This window comes from Scomber scombrus, chromosome 3 (genome assembly GCF_963691925.1).
Source record: "Scomber scombrus chromosome 3, fScoSco1.1, whole genome shotgun sequence".
NCBI classification, from domain to species: domain Eukaryota; kingdom Metazoa; phylum Chordata; class Actinopteri; order Scombriformes; family Scombridae; genus Scomber; species Scomber scombrus.
The window spans coordinates 35749618-35767117 of NC_084972.1; the positions used below are offsets into that span (position 1 = coordinate 35749618).

General features: G+C 48.6%; 1 protein-coding gene across 1 annotated transcript in view; it reads left to right on the top strand.

The window, feature by feature from the left end:
- Positions 1-4326: 4326 nt before the first annotated feature.
- ddx27 (DEAD (Asp-Glu-Ala-Asp) box polypeptide 27) overlaps positions 4327-17500 on the top strand; it is a gene marked incomplete at its 3' end in the record, with an annotated part of 14644 nt that continues 1470 nt past the window's right edge. Inside the window, 15 exon segments of the mRNA XM_062415449.1 lie at positions 4327-4516; positions 4644-4796; positions 4876-4935; positions 6809-6992; positions 7073-7125; positions 7208-7294; positions 8769-8874; positions 8975-9148; positions 9278-9428; positions 9561-9660; positions 9749-9890; positions 11924-12077; positions 12160-12241; positions 15186-15363; positions 15898-16004. Of these exon segments, the coding sequence (XP_062271433.1) occupies positions 4433-4516; positions 4644-4796; positions 4876-4935; positions 6809-6992; positions 7073-7125; positions 7208-7294; positions 8769-8874; positions 8975-9148; positions 9278-9428; positions 9561-9660; positions 9749-9890; positions 11924-12077; positions 12160-12241; positions 15186-15363; positions 15898-16004 (1815 nt within the window).

Sequence of the window (17500 nt, forward strand, 5' to 3'; positions counted from 1 at the left end):
TCGGATCCCACCACGGGTCATCTGCTGCAGGAGAAGAGATTGGAGTTGAGCTTATTCCTGCAGGAGAGAGTAAAGGGAGCTCTTGTTAGGTCTCGTTTCCTCCAGCTAAAGGACATGGATGGCCCAAGCTCTTTCTTTTTTAATCTGGAGAGATCGGTGGCACAGAGGAAACAGATGACCTGCCTTAAGCTTCCTGGAGGCAGAGTGACCACCAGTCCGGGGGAGATGAGGACCCATGCAGTGAGCTTCTACGCTGACCTCTTTGGGGCAGAACAGTGCGGCATGGAGTGCTGCGAGGAGCTCCTGGAGGGGCTTCCTCAGCTCATCCCGGGTGAGAAAGCTGCTCTGGACTCTGAGCTGACCCTGGAGGAGTTGACAGTCGCTGTTAATCAGATGGCACCAGGACGGGCACCGGGAATTGATGGTCTCTCCACTGACTTTTACCAGCGGTTCTGGAATACTCTTGGACCTGATTTGCACAGTGTTTTATTAGAGTGTTTTAGAACAGGATCTCTTCCTGTCTCCTGTCAGCGAGCTGTGCTTTCCTTGCTTCCCAAGAAAGGAGACCTGGCCTTACTTAAAAACTGGAGGCCGGTTGCTCTCCTCTGCACGGACTATAAGGTGCTTTCCAGAGCCTTATCGAACAGACTCAAGGACATCCTGGGAATACTTGTACAGACAGACCAAAGCTATTGTGTTCCTGACAGGAAAATTATGGACAACATTTTCCTAATTCGTGATGTTATTGATGTGTGCAGATCTCAGAATGTGAATTTTGGTATTGTTGCTTTGGACCAGGAGAAAGCCTTTGATAGGGTGGATCACTGTTATTTATTTTCTGCACTCAGGGCTTTTGGCATTGGTGATGGTTTTCTGGCCTGGATTGGGTTATTGTATAGTGGTGCTCAATGTATGGTGAAAATGGGGGCAGGGCTGAGTCGGCCAATCCCTGTGCAGCGAGGGATAAGACAGGGTTGTCCTCTCTCCGGTCAACTATATACCCTAGCTATTGAGCCCTTGCTGTGCATGTTGAGAGGTCGGCTCAGTGGTCTCTCACTGCCTGGGTCCTCTGATCTTGATCGTCCACTTACCGTTTCTGCTTACGCAGATGATGTTAATATTTTTGTCTCCAGCCAGGGGGATATTAAATGTTTGCAGGATACCCTGTCCCTGTACGAAAAGGCCTCATCTGCTCGGGTGAACTGGGCAAAGAGTGAGGCTTTGTTGGTGGGACAGTGGAGAGATCAGACAGTGCCCAGTCTGCCTGGAGGTCTTGAGTGGGGGAAGGAGGGCCTGAAAGTGTTGGGAGTATTTTTGGGCACTGAGGGGTTTCAGAACAAGAACTGGGAGGGAGTTAAGGAGAAAGTGTGCGCTCGGTTGTCTAAATGGAAATGGTTGCTACCCCAGTTGTCATATAGGGGAAGAGTTTTGGTTGCAAATAACTTGGTCGCCTCGACTCTTTGGCATAGACTTATTGCTCTGACACCACCGAGAGGCCTGATGGAGGATTTTCAGCGAGTCATCCTGGACTTCTTCTGGTCTGGCCGGCACTGGATCCGAGCAGCAGCCCTCTACCTGCCTGTGGCTGAAGGGGGGCAGGGACTCATCAATATCCAGTCAAAAATAGCCTCTTTTAGACTCCAGACTGCACAAAGACTGCTGTACAATTGTGGCCCAAGCTGGTTTGATACAGCTCGTTTGCTGCTGAAGAGAGCCGGGCAATTGGGCTACGATAAACAGCTTTTCCTTTTAAAATCTGAGGATGTGGACTTAACTGGACTGACACCTTTTTATAGCTCGGTATTACAGGCATGGCAGATTTTTAAGGCCACACGTACCAAAAATGAGACTCCGGGCATGTGGCTGTTTGAGGAACCTTTGTTTTTTAATACCCTTATACAGACTCAAACACTGCAGTCTGCCAGCCTGCGAGCCTATTTTAGAGAGGCTGGCTGCACCAAACTGGGCCATCTGATGAAGATGACGGCAACATCGGTGGAGATCTTGAGACAGAGAAGCAACATCACCTCCATCAGGGTCATCAACAGAGTGGTGGAGGAAGTCTGTGCTGCCCTGCCACAACCCCTGGACCACAGTGTGTGTGACCAGTGGACCGAAGGGGAAGAGTACAGTTTCCCCTCTCTGTCTGTCACCCCAGTTGTGGGGGAGTGGCAGGAGGGAGGAGGTCAGCTGCTGTCGCTCACAACCCCGCACCTGGAGAAGTTACAGGACGCAGGGAAGAAGGCAATATATCAGATCTGCTGCAAGGTTCTGAGCCTGCGCTCTTTGGCAGGGATGAAGGAGTCGAGGTGGACTGGTTTTTTTGGTCCAGATGTTTCCCCGAAGGGCAGCTGGCGGTCTCTGTACAAGCTGCCCGTTGAAAAACGGACAGCAGACCTCCAGTGGAGGATTGTACATGGAGCAATAGCTACGAACAGATACAGAGCGCACCTGGATCCAGAGTTGGGGGAGGAGTGCATCTTCTGTTCCCAGAACGAGACCCTGGAACATTTATTTATTCAGTGTCCTCGTTTGTCTGCTCTGTTTGAGCTGTTAGAAAGGTGGTTTCGGGGTCTAGGGGAGATTTTTGCTTTTGATTTGTTTATTTTTGGGCCGAAGTACTGTGCAAAAAAGAAGGATGTACACTCATTGGTGAACTTTGTATCTGGCGCTGCTAAGTTGGCCATCTGGCTGACTCGCAGGAACCAGGCCCAGAGTGTTGGCCGTGTGGAGCCAGTGCTGGTCCTGAAGGGTCTGCTGAAGGCCAGACTGAGGGTGGAACATGCGTATTATCGGATGATGGACAATGTGCATGGTTTCGGCCATGTATGGGCTGTTGGGGGGGTTTTGTGCTCTGTGGGGGGGGACGGAGAGCTGAATGTAAGTTTCTGATTGGAGAAACACGTTCTGTGTCTGGTTGACAGGTTTGTTTGTATTTTAGGGATGGTTTCTGTTTTTTGTTTTTGTTGCTCTTGAATGAAAATGTGATGGTGAGCTGTTGTCTCTTTTGCTATGGTGAAATAAAGGGACTTTAAAAACCAAAACCTCTCCTCTCCTCCTCTCCTCTCCTCTCCTCTCCTCCTCCTCTCCTCCTCTCCTCCTCTCCTCTCCTCTCCTCTCCTCTCCTCTCCTCCTCTCCTCCTCCTCTCCTCTCCTCTCCTCTCCTCTCCTCTCCTCTCCTGTCCTCTCCTGTCCTCTCCTGTCCTCTCCTCTCCTCCTCTCCTCCTCTCCTCCTCTCCTCTCCTCTCCTCCTCTCTTCCTCTCCTCCTCTCCTCCTCCTCTCCTCTCCTCTCTTCCTCTCCTCCTCCTCTCCTCTCCTCTCCTCTCCTCCTCTCTTCCTCTCCTCTCCTCCTCTCTTCCTCTCCTCCTCTCCTCCTCCTCTCCTCTCCTCTCTTCCTCTCCTCCTCTCCTCTCCTCTCCTCCTCTCCTCTCCTCTCTTCCTCTCTTCCTCTCCTCCTCTCCTCCTCCTCTCCTCTCCTCTCCTCTCCTCCTCTCCTCTCCTCTCCTCTTCCTCTCTTCCTCTCTTCCTCTCTTCCTCTCCTCTCCTCTCCTCCTCTCCTCTCCTCTCCTCCTCTCCTCTCCTCTCCTCTCCTCCTCTCCTCCTCTCCTCCTCTCCTCCTCCTCTCCTCCTCTCCTCTCCTCCTCTCCTCCTCTCCTCTCCTCCTCTCCTCTCCTCCTCCTATCCTCCTCTCCTCTCCTCCTCCTCTCCTCTCCTCCTCCTCTCCTCCTCTCCTCCTCCTCTCCTCTCCTCCTCCTCTCCTCTCCCCTCCTCTCCTCTCCTCTCCTCCTCCTCTCCTCCTCCTCTCCTCTCCTCTCCTCCTCCTATCCTCCTCTCCTCCTCTCCTCCTCTCCTCTCCTCTCCTCCTCTCCTCTCCTCTCCTCTCCTCTCCTCCTCCTCCTCTCCTATCCTCTCCTCTCCTCCTCTCCTCTCCTCTCCTCTCCTCCTCCTCCTCTCCTATCCTCTCCTCTCCTCTCCTCTCCTCCTCTCCTCTCCTCTCCTCTCCTCCTCCTCTCCTCCTCTCCTCCTCTCCTCTCCTCTCCTCTCCTCTCCTCTCCTCTCCTCCTCTCCTCCTCCTCTCCTCTCCTCTCCTCTCCTCTCCTGTCCTCTCCTGTCCTCTCCTCTCCTGTCCTCTCCTGTCCTCTCCTCTTCCTCTCTTCCTCTCTTCCTCTCTTCCTCTCCTCTCCTCTTCTCCTCCTATATATATATATAAATGTTTTATATATTAACCCAGCAGGGGGCGGTAGTGAGTACAGCTGCTGTTAAACATCATAGAAGAAGAAGAAGAAGAAGGAAACAAACTGACGTCACTTCCTGTTTCCGTCAACACACGTGAATGCGCGTGGAGAGAAAACAGATTCGCGTGAAGCTCGATAAATAGTTTAAACTTTTAACTATTTTAATCTTTAAATCTTTAATCTTTGTTTTCCCGCCATGTTGGAGCAGCTGGGTTTGATCGGGACGCTGCGAGACGAAGATCAGAGTCCAGAAGAACCGGACTCCGATTCTGATCCAGAGGTTAGTAAATATATATATAATATAATATAATATAATATATAATATACCCTAACTATAATATATATAATATAACCATCAATAATCACTGTGATCAATCACTAATCAATAATCACTGGTCGGGTTCTAGGAGCAGCCGATCGTCCTGAACAGGAAGAAGAAGTTCGGATCTCAAACTCGCAGCGCGAAAGATTTCAACACAGAGTTCGAGTTCGCAGAACGAGACGGAACCCCGAACGATGACTGGGTGATGGCCGACGTCCTGAAGCAGCTGAAGAACCGGGTGAGAACCTGTGGAACCCAAACCCGTTCTATCACAGCATGTCGGTTCTGTAACGTTCTAACATGTTCTGTGTTTTCAGAAAACTCGAACGACTCTTGACCAGAAAATCGATAAAATCAGGAAGAAGAGGAAAGCAGAGGTTTGTTCTGTGTGTCTGAGGTTCTGTAATGTTCTGTGTGTCAGGTTCTGTAATGTTCTGTGTGTCTGAGGTTCTGTAATGTTCTGTGTGTCAGGTTCTGTAATGTTCTGTGTGTCTGAGGTTCTGTAATGTTCTGTGTGTCTGAGGTTCTGTAATGTTCTGTGTGTCTGAGGTTCTGTAATGTTCTGTGTGTCTGAGGTTCTGTAATGTTCTGTGTGTCTGAGGTTCTGTAATGTTCTGTGTGTCTGAGGTTCTGTAATGTTCTGTGTGTCAGAGGTTCTGTAATGTTCTGTGTGTCAGAGGTTCTGTAATGTTCTGTGTGTCAGAGGTTCTGTAATGTTCTGTGTGTCTGAGGTTCTGTAATGTTCTGTGTGTCAGAGGTTCTGTAATGTTCTGTGTGTCAGAGGTTCTGTAATGTTCTGTGTGTCAGAGGTTCTGTAATGTTCTGTGTGTCAGAGGTTCTGTAATGTTCTGTGTGTCTGAGGTTCTGTAATGTTCTGTGTGTGGTTCTGTAATGTTCTGTGTGTCTGAGGTTCTGTAATGTTCTGTGTGTCTGAGGTTCTGTAATGTTCTGTGTGTCTGAGGTTCTGTAATGTTCTGTGTGTCAGAGGTTCTGTAATGTTCTGTGTGTCAGAGGTTCTGTAATGTTCTGTGTGTCTGAGGTTCTGTAATGTTCTGTGTGTCAGAGGTTCTGTAATGTTCTGTGTGTCAGAGGTTCTGTAATGTTCTGTGTGTGGTTCTGTAATGTTCTGTGTGTCTGAGGTTCTGTAATGTTCTGTGTGTCTGAGGTTCTGTAATGTTCTGTGTGTCAGAGGTTCTGTAATGTTCTGTGTGTCAGAGGTTCTGTAATGTTCTGTGTGTCTGAGGTTCTGTAATGTTCTGTGTGTCAGATGTTCTGTAATGTTCTGTGTGTCAGAGGTTCTGTAATGTTCTGTGTGTCAGAGGTTCTGTAATGTTCTGTGTGTCAGAGGTTCTGTAATGTTCTGTGTGTCTGAGGTTCTGTAATGTTCTGTGTGTCAGAGGTTCTGTAATGTTCTGTGTGTCAGAGGTTCTGTAATGTTCTGTGTGTCAGAGGTTCTGTAATGTTCTGTGTGTCAGAGGTTCTGTAATGTTCTGTGTGTCAGAGGTTCTGTAATGTTCTGTGTGTCAGAGGTTCTGTAATGTTCTGTGTGTCAGAGGTTCTGTAATGTTCTGTGTGTCAGAGGTTCTGTAATGTTCTGTGTGTCAGAGGTTCTGTAATGTTCTGTGTGTCTGAGGTTCTGTAATGTTCTGTGTGTCAGGTTCTGTAATGTTCTGTAATGTTCTGTGTGTCAGAGGTTCTGTAATGTTCTGTGTGTCAGAGGTTCTGTAATGTTCTGTGTGTCTGAGGTTCTGTAATGTTCTGTGTGTCTGAGGTTCTGTAATGTTCTGTGTGTCTGAGGTTCTGTAATGTTCTGTGTGTCTGAGGTTCTGTAATGTTCTGTGTGTCTGAGGTTCTGTAATGTTCTGTGTGTCAGAGGTTCTGTAATGTTCTGTGTGTCAGAGGTTCTGTAATGTTCTGTGTGTCTGAGGTTCTGTAATGTTCTGTGTGTCAGGTTCTGTAATGTTCTGTAATGTTCTGTGTGTCAGAGGTTCTGTAATGTTCTGTGTGTCAGAGGTTCTGTAATGTTCTGTGTGTCTGAGGTTCTGTAATGTTCTGTGTGTCTGAGGTTCTGTAATGTTCTGTGTGTCTGAGGTTCTGTAATGTTCTGTGTGTCAGAGGTTCTGTAATGTTCTGTGTGTCTGAGGTTCTGTAATGTTCTGTGTGTCTGAGGTTCTGTAATGTTCTGTGTGTCTGAGGTTCTGTAATGTTCTTTGTGTCAGAGGTTCTGTAATGTTCTGTAATGTTCTGCAGGAGAAATCAGCTCAGACTGAGGCTGCAGGAGGTTCTGCAGAAAAGATGGAGGACGAGGATGAAGAGGAAGATACGAAGCCAGCTGCAGAAGAACTTGATGATGATGATGATGATGATAAGGAGGAGGAGGAGGAGGATGAAGATGAGTTTGATTCGGGTGATGAGGAGATTCTGACCAAATCAGGTGAGTCTAGAGGCTTTTATTTTGAAATCCAGCAGGAAGTAGTTAGTGAAGGTAACGTGTGATAAACTGTTTCCTGTCAGACACGCTGAGAGACAAGGAGCGCCGAGGCAGGAAGAGGAAGTCTGGAGAGGAGGTGAGGAACAGGAAGTGAGGTCATCTGTGGACGGACTCGGTCTCTGATCACCATGGTAACGGCTCTTTGTGTGTGTGTTCAGGCTCCGGAGTCTTTCTACGAAGACGCGTCTCAGTACGACGACAAGCTCACCTTCGATGAAATGAACCTGAGCAGACCCATCCTGAAGGTAAGAACCAGAACCAGCAGAACCTCCAGGTCTGCTGCTGCTGATCCAGAACCACAAAGGACGTCATTCAGGTTCAGGAGGTCCTTGGTAGTTCCTCTGGAGGTCCTCGGTAGTTCCTCTGGAGGTCCTCGGTAGTTCCTCTGGAGGTCCTCGGTAATTCCTCTGGAGGTCCTCGGTAGTTCCTCAGGAGGTTCTCGGTAGTTCCTCTGGTCGTCCTCGGTAGTACCTCTGGAGGTCCTCGCTAGTTCCTCTGGTCGTCCTCGGTAGTTCCTCTGGAGGTCCTCGGTAGTTCCTCTGGTCGTCCTCGGTAGTACCTCTGGAGGTCCTCACTAGTTCCTCTGGAGGTCCTCGCTAGTTCCTCTGGAGGTCCTCGGTAGTTCCTCTGTAGGTCCTCGGTAGTTCCTCAGGAGGTTCTCGGTAGTTCCTCTGGTCGTCCTCGGTAGTACCTCTGGAGGTCCTCGCTAGTTCCTCTGGAGGTCCTCGCTAGTTCCTCTGGAGGTCCTCGGTAGTTCCTCTGGAGGTCCTCGGTAGTTCCTCTGGTCGTCTTCGGTAGTTCCTCAGGAGGTCCTCGGTAGTTCCTCTGGAGGTCCTCGGTAGTTCCTCTGGAGGTCCTCGGTAGTTCCTCAGGAGGTCCTCGGTAATTCCTCTGGAGGTCCTCGGTAGTTCCTCTGGAGGTCCTCGGTAGTTCCTCTGGAGGTCCTCGGTAGTTCCTCAGGAGGTTCTCGGTAGTTCCTCTGGTCGTCCTCGGTAGTACCTCTGGAGGTCCTCGCTAGTTCCTCTGGAGGTCCTCGGTAGTTCCTCTGGAGGTCCTCGGTAGTTCCTCCGGAGGTCCTCGCTAGTTCCTCCGGAGGTCCTCGCTAGTTCCTCCGGAGGTCCTCGGTAGTTCCTCTGGTCGTCCTCGGTAGTTCCTCAGGAGGTCCTCGGTAGTTCCTCTGGAGGTCCTCGGTAGTTCCTCTGGAGGTCCTCGGTAGTTCCTCTGGAGGTCCTCGGTAGTTCCTCAGGAGGTCCTCGGTAATTCCTCTGGAGTTAGGGTTAGGGTTAGGGTTAGGGTTAGCCCTAACCCTAACCCTAACCCTAACCCGGTAGTTCCTCAGGAGGTCCTCGGTAGTTCCTCTGGAGGTTCTCGGTAGTTCCTCAGGAGGTCCTCGGTAGTTCCTCAGGAGGTTCTCGGTAGAACCACAGAGTAACAGTAGGAGAACCATGGAGAACCACAGAGTAACAGTAGGGGAACCACAGAGTAACAGTAGGAGAACCATGGAGAACCACAGAGTAACAGTAGGAGAACCATGGAGAATCCTCAGGAGGTTCTCGGTAGTTCCTCAGGAGGTCCTCAGTAATTCCATGGAGGTTCTCAGTAGTTCCTCTGGAGGTCATCGGTAGTTCCTCTGGAGGTTCTCAGTAGTTCCTCAGGAGAACCTATGCAGCTCCCTAACAGATCTAGGCTGCATGTTTCTGACTGGTTCTGTTCCTGCAGGCCGTCACCGCTCTGGGCTTCAAGCAGCCGACTCCCATCCAGAAGGCCTGTATCCCCATCGGGCTGCTGGGCCGAGACCTCTGCGCTTGTGCTGCTACTGGAACAGGTGAGCCATACTGGGACCGGTGTATCATACTGGGACCAGATCACACTGGGACCGGTATATCGTAGATGGTTACTGACTGAACTGGTTTCTCTCTGTTCAGGAAAGACGGCCGCCTTCATTCTGCCGGTGTTGGAGCGTTTGGTGTATAAGCCCAGGACGATGCAGGTTACCCGGGTCCTGGTTCTGGTTCCTACCAGGGAGTTGGGGATCCAGGTTCACTCTGTGGCCCGTCAGCTGGCACAGTTCACGTCGATCACCACCTGCCTGACTGTTGGTACGACTGACCTGTCTCCCTTGCTAACAATGTTAGGGGTCCAGTGGCTTCCTGGAATCAGCTAGACTCTGGTCTCTGGACTGTAGACTACGTGTGGTTCTCAGGTAACTGGTGCTGGTTTGTCTGCAGGTGGTTTGGACCTGAAGTCTCAGGAGGCTGCATTGAGGGCGGGACCAGACGTCCTGATTGCCACACCTGGGCGGCTGATTGATCACCTTCACAACACGCCGAGCTTCGAGCTGACACACATCGAGATCCTGATCCTGGACGAGGCTGACAGGTAACCACTGACTGAGAGACTGCTGCACCTGCTGCACCTGCTGCACCTGGTGCACCTGCTGCACCTGCTGCACCTGGTGCACCTGCTGCACCTGCTGCACCTACTCACATTTTGATTTATTCTGTTTTTCAGGATGTTGGATGAGTACTTTGAAGAACAGATGAAGGAGATCATCAGGTTGTGTTCTTACAACAGACAGACCATGTTGTTCTCTGCCACCATGACAGAGGAGGTACATGCACACTCACACAAACACACACACAAACACACACATACACACAAAAAGGTGTTTCACTGTGTCATTTGAACTGTGTCTCTAGGTGAAGGACCTGGCAGCAGTCTCGCTGAAGCAGCCAATCAGGATCTTTGTTAACAGCAACACTGATGTGGCTCCGTACCTACGACAGGAGTTTGTTAGAATCCGACCAAACAGAGAGGGAGACCGTGAGGCCGTGGTGGCTGGTAGGTCCTCATACCACTGCATGATGCGTCGTAACACTGCATGATGCGTCGTAACACTGCATGATGCGTCGTAACACTGCATGATGCATCGTAACACTGCATGATGCGTCGTAACACTGCATGATGCATCGTAACACTGCATGATGCGTCGTAACACTGCATGATGCGTCGTAACACTGCATGATGCGTCGTAACACTGCATGATGCGTCGTAACACTGCATGATGCATCGTAACACTGCATGATGCGTCGTAACACTGCATGATGCATCGTAACACTGCATAATGCTACGTAACACTGCATGATGCATCGTAACACTGCCTGATGCGTCGTAACACTGCATGATGCATCGTAACACTGCATGATGCATCGTAACACTGCCTGATGCATCGTAACACTGCCTGATGCGTCGTAACACTGCATGATGCATCGTAACACTGCATGATGCGTCGTAACACTGCATGATGCGTCGTAACACTGCATGATGCATCGTAACACTGCATAATGCTACGTAACACTGCATGATGCATCGTAACACTGCCTGATGCGTCGTAACACTGCATGATGCATCGTAACACTGCATGATGCATCGTAACACTGCATGATGCATCGTAACACTGCATAATGCTACGTAACACTGCATGATGCATCGTAACACTGCCTGATGCGTCGTAACACTGCATGATGCATCGTAACACTGCATGATGCATCGTAACACTGCATGATGCATCGTAACACTGCCTGATGCGTCGTAACACTGCATGATGCATCGTAACACTGCATGATGCATCGTAACACTGCCTGATGCATCGTAACACTGCCTGATGCGTCGTAACACTGCATGATGCATCGTAACACTGCATGATGCGTCGTAACACTGCATGATGCGTCGTAACACTGCATGATGCATCGTAACACTGCATAATGCTACGTAACACTGCATGATGCATCGTAACACTGCCTGATGCGTCGTAACACTGCATGATGCATCGTAACACTGCATGATGCATCGTAACACTGCATGATGCATCGTAACACTGCATGATGCATCGTAACACTGCCTGATGCGTCGTAACACTGCATGATGCATCGTAACACTGCATGATGCATCGTAACACTGCCTGATGCATCGTAACACTGCCTGATGCCTCGTAACACTGCATGATGCGTCGTAACACTGCCTGATGCGTCGTAACACTGCATGATGCATCGTAACACTGCATGATGCATCGTAACACTGCATGATGCATCGTAACACTGCATGATGCATCGTAACACTGCCTGATGCGTCGTAACACTGCATGATGCATCGTAACACTGCATGATGCATCGTAACACTGCCTGATGCATCGTAACACTGCCTGATGCCTCGTAACACTGCATGATGCGTCGTAACACTGCATGATGCGTCGTAACACTGCATGATGCATCGTAACACTGCATGATGCATCGTAACACTGCATAATGCTACGTAACACTGCATGATGCATCGTAACACTGCCTGATGCGTCGTAACACTGCATGATGCATCGTAACACTGCATGATGCATCGTAACACTGCATGATGCGTCGTAACACTGCCTGATGCGTCGTAACACTGCATGATGCATCGTAACACTGCCTGATGCGTCGTAACACTGCATGATGCATCGTAACACTGCCTGATGCATCGTAACACTGCCTGATGCGTCGTAACACTGCATGATGCCTCATAACACTGCATAATGCTACGTAACACTGCCTGATGCGTCGTAACACTGCATGATGCCTCATAACACTGCATGATGCATCGTAACATTATCAAATAGTTTTGTCATGTTTTGCAGTAATATTTCTGTCTCTGCTCACTTCTTACGTACTGAGCTTTTCCTTAAAGCAGCTACACTACTCGTATAACACATTTCAGTTTAGAAAACATATTCAAAGTGTTTTAAATAGAGTTCCCTGCTGCTCTGGGCCTGCAGGAACCCACTAACAGGAACCCTGGTACTACTACAGAGACCGGTGGAGTAATACTATTCTATGTTCTGCTAGCTCTGCTGACTCGGACCTTCCAGGATCACGTGATGTGTTTCACTCAGACGAGGAAACAAGCTCATAGACTGCACATCCTGCTGGGCCTGATGGGACTGAAGGTGGGGGAACTGCATGGAGAACTGAGCCAGAACCAGAGACTGGAGAACCTCAGGTATGCACACAGAGAGCCAGAGACTGGAGATCCTCACATACATACTTACAGTAACTAAGTGTTCCTCCCTCTTGATCTCCAGGCGTTTTAAAGACGAACAGATTGATATCTTGGTGGCAACAGATGTAGCAGCGAGAGGTCTGGACATCGATGGAGTTAAAACAGTGAGTAGAACCAGTAGGAGAACCACAGAGAAACAGTAGGAGAACCATGGAGAACCACAGAGTAACAGTAGGAGAACCACAGAGTAACAGTAGGAGAACCACAGAGTAACAGTAGAGAACCACAGAGTAACAGTAGAACCACAGAGTAACAGTAGGAGAACCACAGAGTAACAGTAGAACCACAGAGTAACAGTAGAACCACAGAGTAACAGTAGGAGAACCATGGAGAACCACAGAGTAACAGTAGGAGAACCACAGAGTAACAGTAGAACCACAGAGTAACAGTAAGAGAACCATGGAGAACCACAGAATAACAGTAGGAGAACCACAGAGTAACAGTAGGAGAACCACAGAGTAACAGTAGGAGAACCACAGAGTAACAGTAGAACCACAGAGTAACAGTAGGAGAACCATGGAGAACCACAGAATAACAGTAGGAGAACCACAGAGTAACAGTAGGAGAACCACAGAGTAACAGTAGGAGAACCACAGGTTGACAGTAGTGGAACCACAGAGTAACATAAGGAGAACCACAGAGTAACAGTAGGAGAACCACAGGGTAACAGTAGGAAAACCACAGAGTAACAGTAGGAGAACCATGGAGAACCACAGAGTAACAGTAGGAGATCCACAGAGTAACAGTAGAACCACAGGGTAACAGTAGGAGAACCACAGAGTAACAGTAGGAGAACCATGGAGAACCACAGAGTAACAGTAGGAGAACCATGGAGAACCAAAGAGTAACAGTAGAACCACAGAGTAACAGTAGGAGAACCACAGAGTAACAGTAGGAGAACCACAGAGTAACAGTAGAACCACAGGGTAACAGTAGGAGAACCACAGAGTAACAGTAGGAGAACCACAGAGTAACAGTAGAACCACAGGGTAACAGTAGGAGAACCACAGAGTAACAGTAGGAGAACCACAGAGTAACAGTAGAACCACAGGGTAACAGTAGGAGAACCACAGAGTAACAGTAGGAGAACCATTGGAGAACCACAGGGTAACAGTAGGAGAACCACAGAGTAACAGTAGGAGAACCATGGAGAACCACAGAGTAACAGTAGGAGAACCACAGAGTAACAGTAGAACCACAGGGTAACAGTAGGAGAACCACAGAGTAACAGTAGGAGAACCATGGAGAACCACAGAGTAACAGTAGGAGAACCACGGAGAACCAAAGAGTAACAGTAGAACCACAGAGTAACAGTAGGAGAACCACAGAGTAACAGTAGAACCACAGGGTAACAGTAGGAGAACCACAGAGTAACAGTAGGAGAACCACAGAGTAACAGTAGAACCACAGGGTAACAGTAGGAGAACCATGGAGAACCACAGAGTAACAGTAGGAGAACCATGGAGAACCACAGAGTAACAGTAGGAGAACCATGGAGAACCACAGAGTAACAGAAGGAGAACCACAGAGTAACAGTAGAACCACAGGGTAAGTAGGAGAACCACAGAGTAACAGTAGGAGAACCATGGAGAACCACAGAGTAACAGTAGGAGAACCACAGGGTAACAGTAGGAGAACCACAGAGTAACAGTAGGAGAACCACAGAGTAACAGTAGAACCACAGGGTAACAGTAGGAGAACCACAGAGTAACAGTAGGAGAACCATGGAGAACCACAGAGTAACAGTAGGAGAACCATGGAGAACCAAAGAGTAACAGTAGAACCACAGAGTAACAGTAGGAGAACCACAGAGTAACAGTAGGAGAACCATGGAGAACCACAGAGTAACAGTAGGAGAACCACAGAGTAACAGTAGAACCACAGGGTAACAGTAGGAGAACCACAGAGTAACAGTAGGAGAACCATGGAGAACCACAGAGTAACAGTAGGAGAACCCTGGAGAACCAAAGAGTAACAGTAGGAGAACCACAGAGTAACAGTAGGAGAACCATGGAGAACCACAGAGTAACAGTAGGAGAACCACAGAGTAACAGTAGAACCACAGGGTAACAGTAGGAGAACCACAGAGTAACAGTAGGAGAACCATGGAGAACCACAGAGTAACAGTAGGAGAACCATGGAGAACCAAAGAGTAACAGTAGAACCACAGAGTAACAGTAGGAGAACCACAGAGTAACAGTAGGAGAACCACAGAGTAACAGTAGGAGAACCACAGAGTAACAGTAGAACCACAGGGTAACAGTAGGAGAACCACAGAGTAACAGTAGGAGAACCACAGGGTAACAGTAGGAGAACCACAGAGTAACAGTAGGAGAACCACAGAGTAACAGTAGAACCACAGGGTAACAGTAGGAGAACCACAGAGTAACAGTAGGAGAACCATGGAGAACCACAGAGTAACAGTAGGAGAACCATGGAGAACCAAAGAGTAACAGTAGAACCACAGAGTAACAGTAGGAGAACCACAGAGTAACAGTAGGAGAACCACAGAGTAACAGTAGAACCACAGAGTAACAGTAGGAGAACCACAGAGTAACAGTAGGAGAACCACAGAGTAACAGTAGGAGAACCACAGAGTAACGGTAGAACCACAGGGTAACAGTAGGAGAACCACAGAGTAACAGTAGGAGAACCATGGAGAACCAAAGAGTAACAGTAGAACCACAGAGTAACAGTAGGAGAACCACAGAGTAACAGTAGGAGAACCATGGAGAACCACAGAGTAACAGTAGGAGAACCACAGAGTAACAGTAGGAGAACCATGGAGAACCACAGAGTAACAGTAGGAGAACCACAGAGTAACAGTAGAACCACAGGGTAACAGTAGCAGAACCACAGAGTAACAGTAGGAGAACCATGGAGAACCACAGAGTAACAGTAGGAGAACCATGGAGAACCACAGAGTAACAGTAGGAGAACCACAGAGTAACAGTAGAACCACAGGGTAACAGTAGCAGAACCACAGAGTAACAGTAGGAGAACCATGGAGAACCACAGAGTAACAGTAGGAGAACCATGTCTTTCTAGGTGATAAACTTCACGATGCCATCGACAGTGAAGCACTACGTTCACCGTGTCGGCCGGACAGCGAGAGCGGGTCGTTCTGGACGTTCCGTGTCGCTGGTCGGAGAGTCTGAGAGGAAAATGCTGAAAGATGTCGTGAAGTCAGCCAAGAACAGCGTGAAGGCTCGAGTGCTGCCGCCAGGTACGCACACCTGAGAGGACTAATGGAACTAAACCCTAAACACAGACCTTAGTTCATTCTGTCCACAGATATGAAACAATGTGTGTTTCTGATAAATAGACCGAGTTGGTGGGTAGTTCAGGGACCCTGGGAGAGAAGAGTGTTTCTGATAGATAGACCGAGTTGGTGGGTAGTTCAGGGACCCTGGGAGAGAGGAGTGTTTATGATAAATAGACCGAGTTGGTGGGTAGTTCAGGGACCCTGGGAGAGAGGAGTGTTTATGATAAATAGACCGAGTTGGTGGGTAGTTCAGGGACCCTGGGAGAGAGGAGTGTTTATGATAAATAGACCGAGTTGGTGGGTAGTTCAGGGACCCTGGGAGAGAGGAGTGTTTATGATAAATAGACCGAGTTGGTGGGTAGTTCAGGGACCCTGGGAGAGAGGAGTGTTTATGATAAATAGACCGAGTTGGTGGGTAGTTCAGGGACCCTGGGAATGTTGTACCTGTGTGAATATTCTTCAGGTGTGCAGTGATCAAACGTCTCTCTCGTTCAGATGTCATCCTGAAGTTCAGAGATCTGATCACCAAACTGGAGAAAGATGTTGAAGCTGTGGTGAAGCTGGAGAGAGAAGAGAGAGAACTGGCTGCCTCTGAGGCCAAGGTACATCTGTACACCTTTACACCTGTACACCTGTACACCTGTACACCTGTACACCTTTACACCTTTACACCTGTACACCTGTACACCTTTACACCTGTACACCTTTACACCTGTACACCTGTACACCTTTACACCTGTACACCTTTACACCTTTACACCTGTACACCTGTACACCTTTACACCTGTACACCTGTACACCTGTACACCTTTACACCTTTACACCTGTACACCTGTACACCTGTACACCTGTACACCTTTACACCTTTACACCTTTACACCTGTACACCTGTACACCTTTACACCTGTACACCTTTACACCTGTACACCTTTACACCTTTACACCTGTACACCTTTACACCTTTACACCTGTACACCTTTACACCTGTACACCTGTACACCTGTACACCTTTACACCTTTACACCTTTACACCTGTACACCTTTACACCTTTACACCTGTACACCTTTACACCTGTACACCTTTACACCTGTACACCTGTACACCTGTACACCTTTACACCTTTACACCTGTACACCTGTACACCTTTACACCTGTACACCTTTACACCTGTACACCTGTACACCTGTACACCTGTACACCTGTACACCTGTACACCTTTACACCTGTACACCTTTACACCTGTACACCTGTACACCTTTACACCTGTACACCTGTACACCTGTACACCTTTACACCTTTACACCTGTACACCTGTACACCTTTACACCTTTACACCTTTACACCTGTACACCTGTACACCTTTACACCTTTACACCTGTACACCTGTACACCTTTACACCTGTACACCTTTACACCTGTACACCTTTACACCTGTACACCTTTACACCTGTACACCTGTACACCTTTACACCTTTACACCTGTACACCTTTACACCTGTACACCTGTACACCTTTACACCTGTACACCTGTACACCTTTACACCTGTACACCTTTACACCTGTACACCTTTACACCTGTACACCTGTACACCTTTACACCTTTACACCTGTACACCTTTACACCTGTACACCTTTACACCTGTACACCTTTACACCTGTACACCTGTACACCTTTACACCTGTACACCTTTACACCTGTACACCTGTACACCTGTACACCTGTACACCTTTACACCTTTACACCTGTACACCTGTACACCTTTACACCTTTACACCTGTACACCTTTACACCTGTACACCTGTACACCTTTACACCTGTACACCTGTACACCTGTACACCTGTACACCTGTACACCTGTACACCTTTACACCTGTACACCTGTACACCTTTACACCTTTACACCTTTACACCTGTACACCTGTACACCTTTACACCTTTACACCTGTACACCTGTACACCTGTACACCTTTACACCTTTACACCTGTACACCTGTACACCTGTACACCTGTACACCTTTACACCTTTACACCTGTACACCTGTACACCTGTACACCTGTACACCTTTACACCTGTACACCTGTACACCTGTACACCT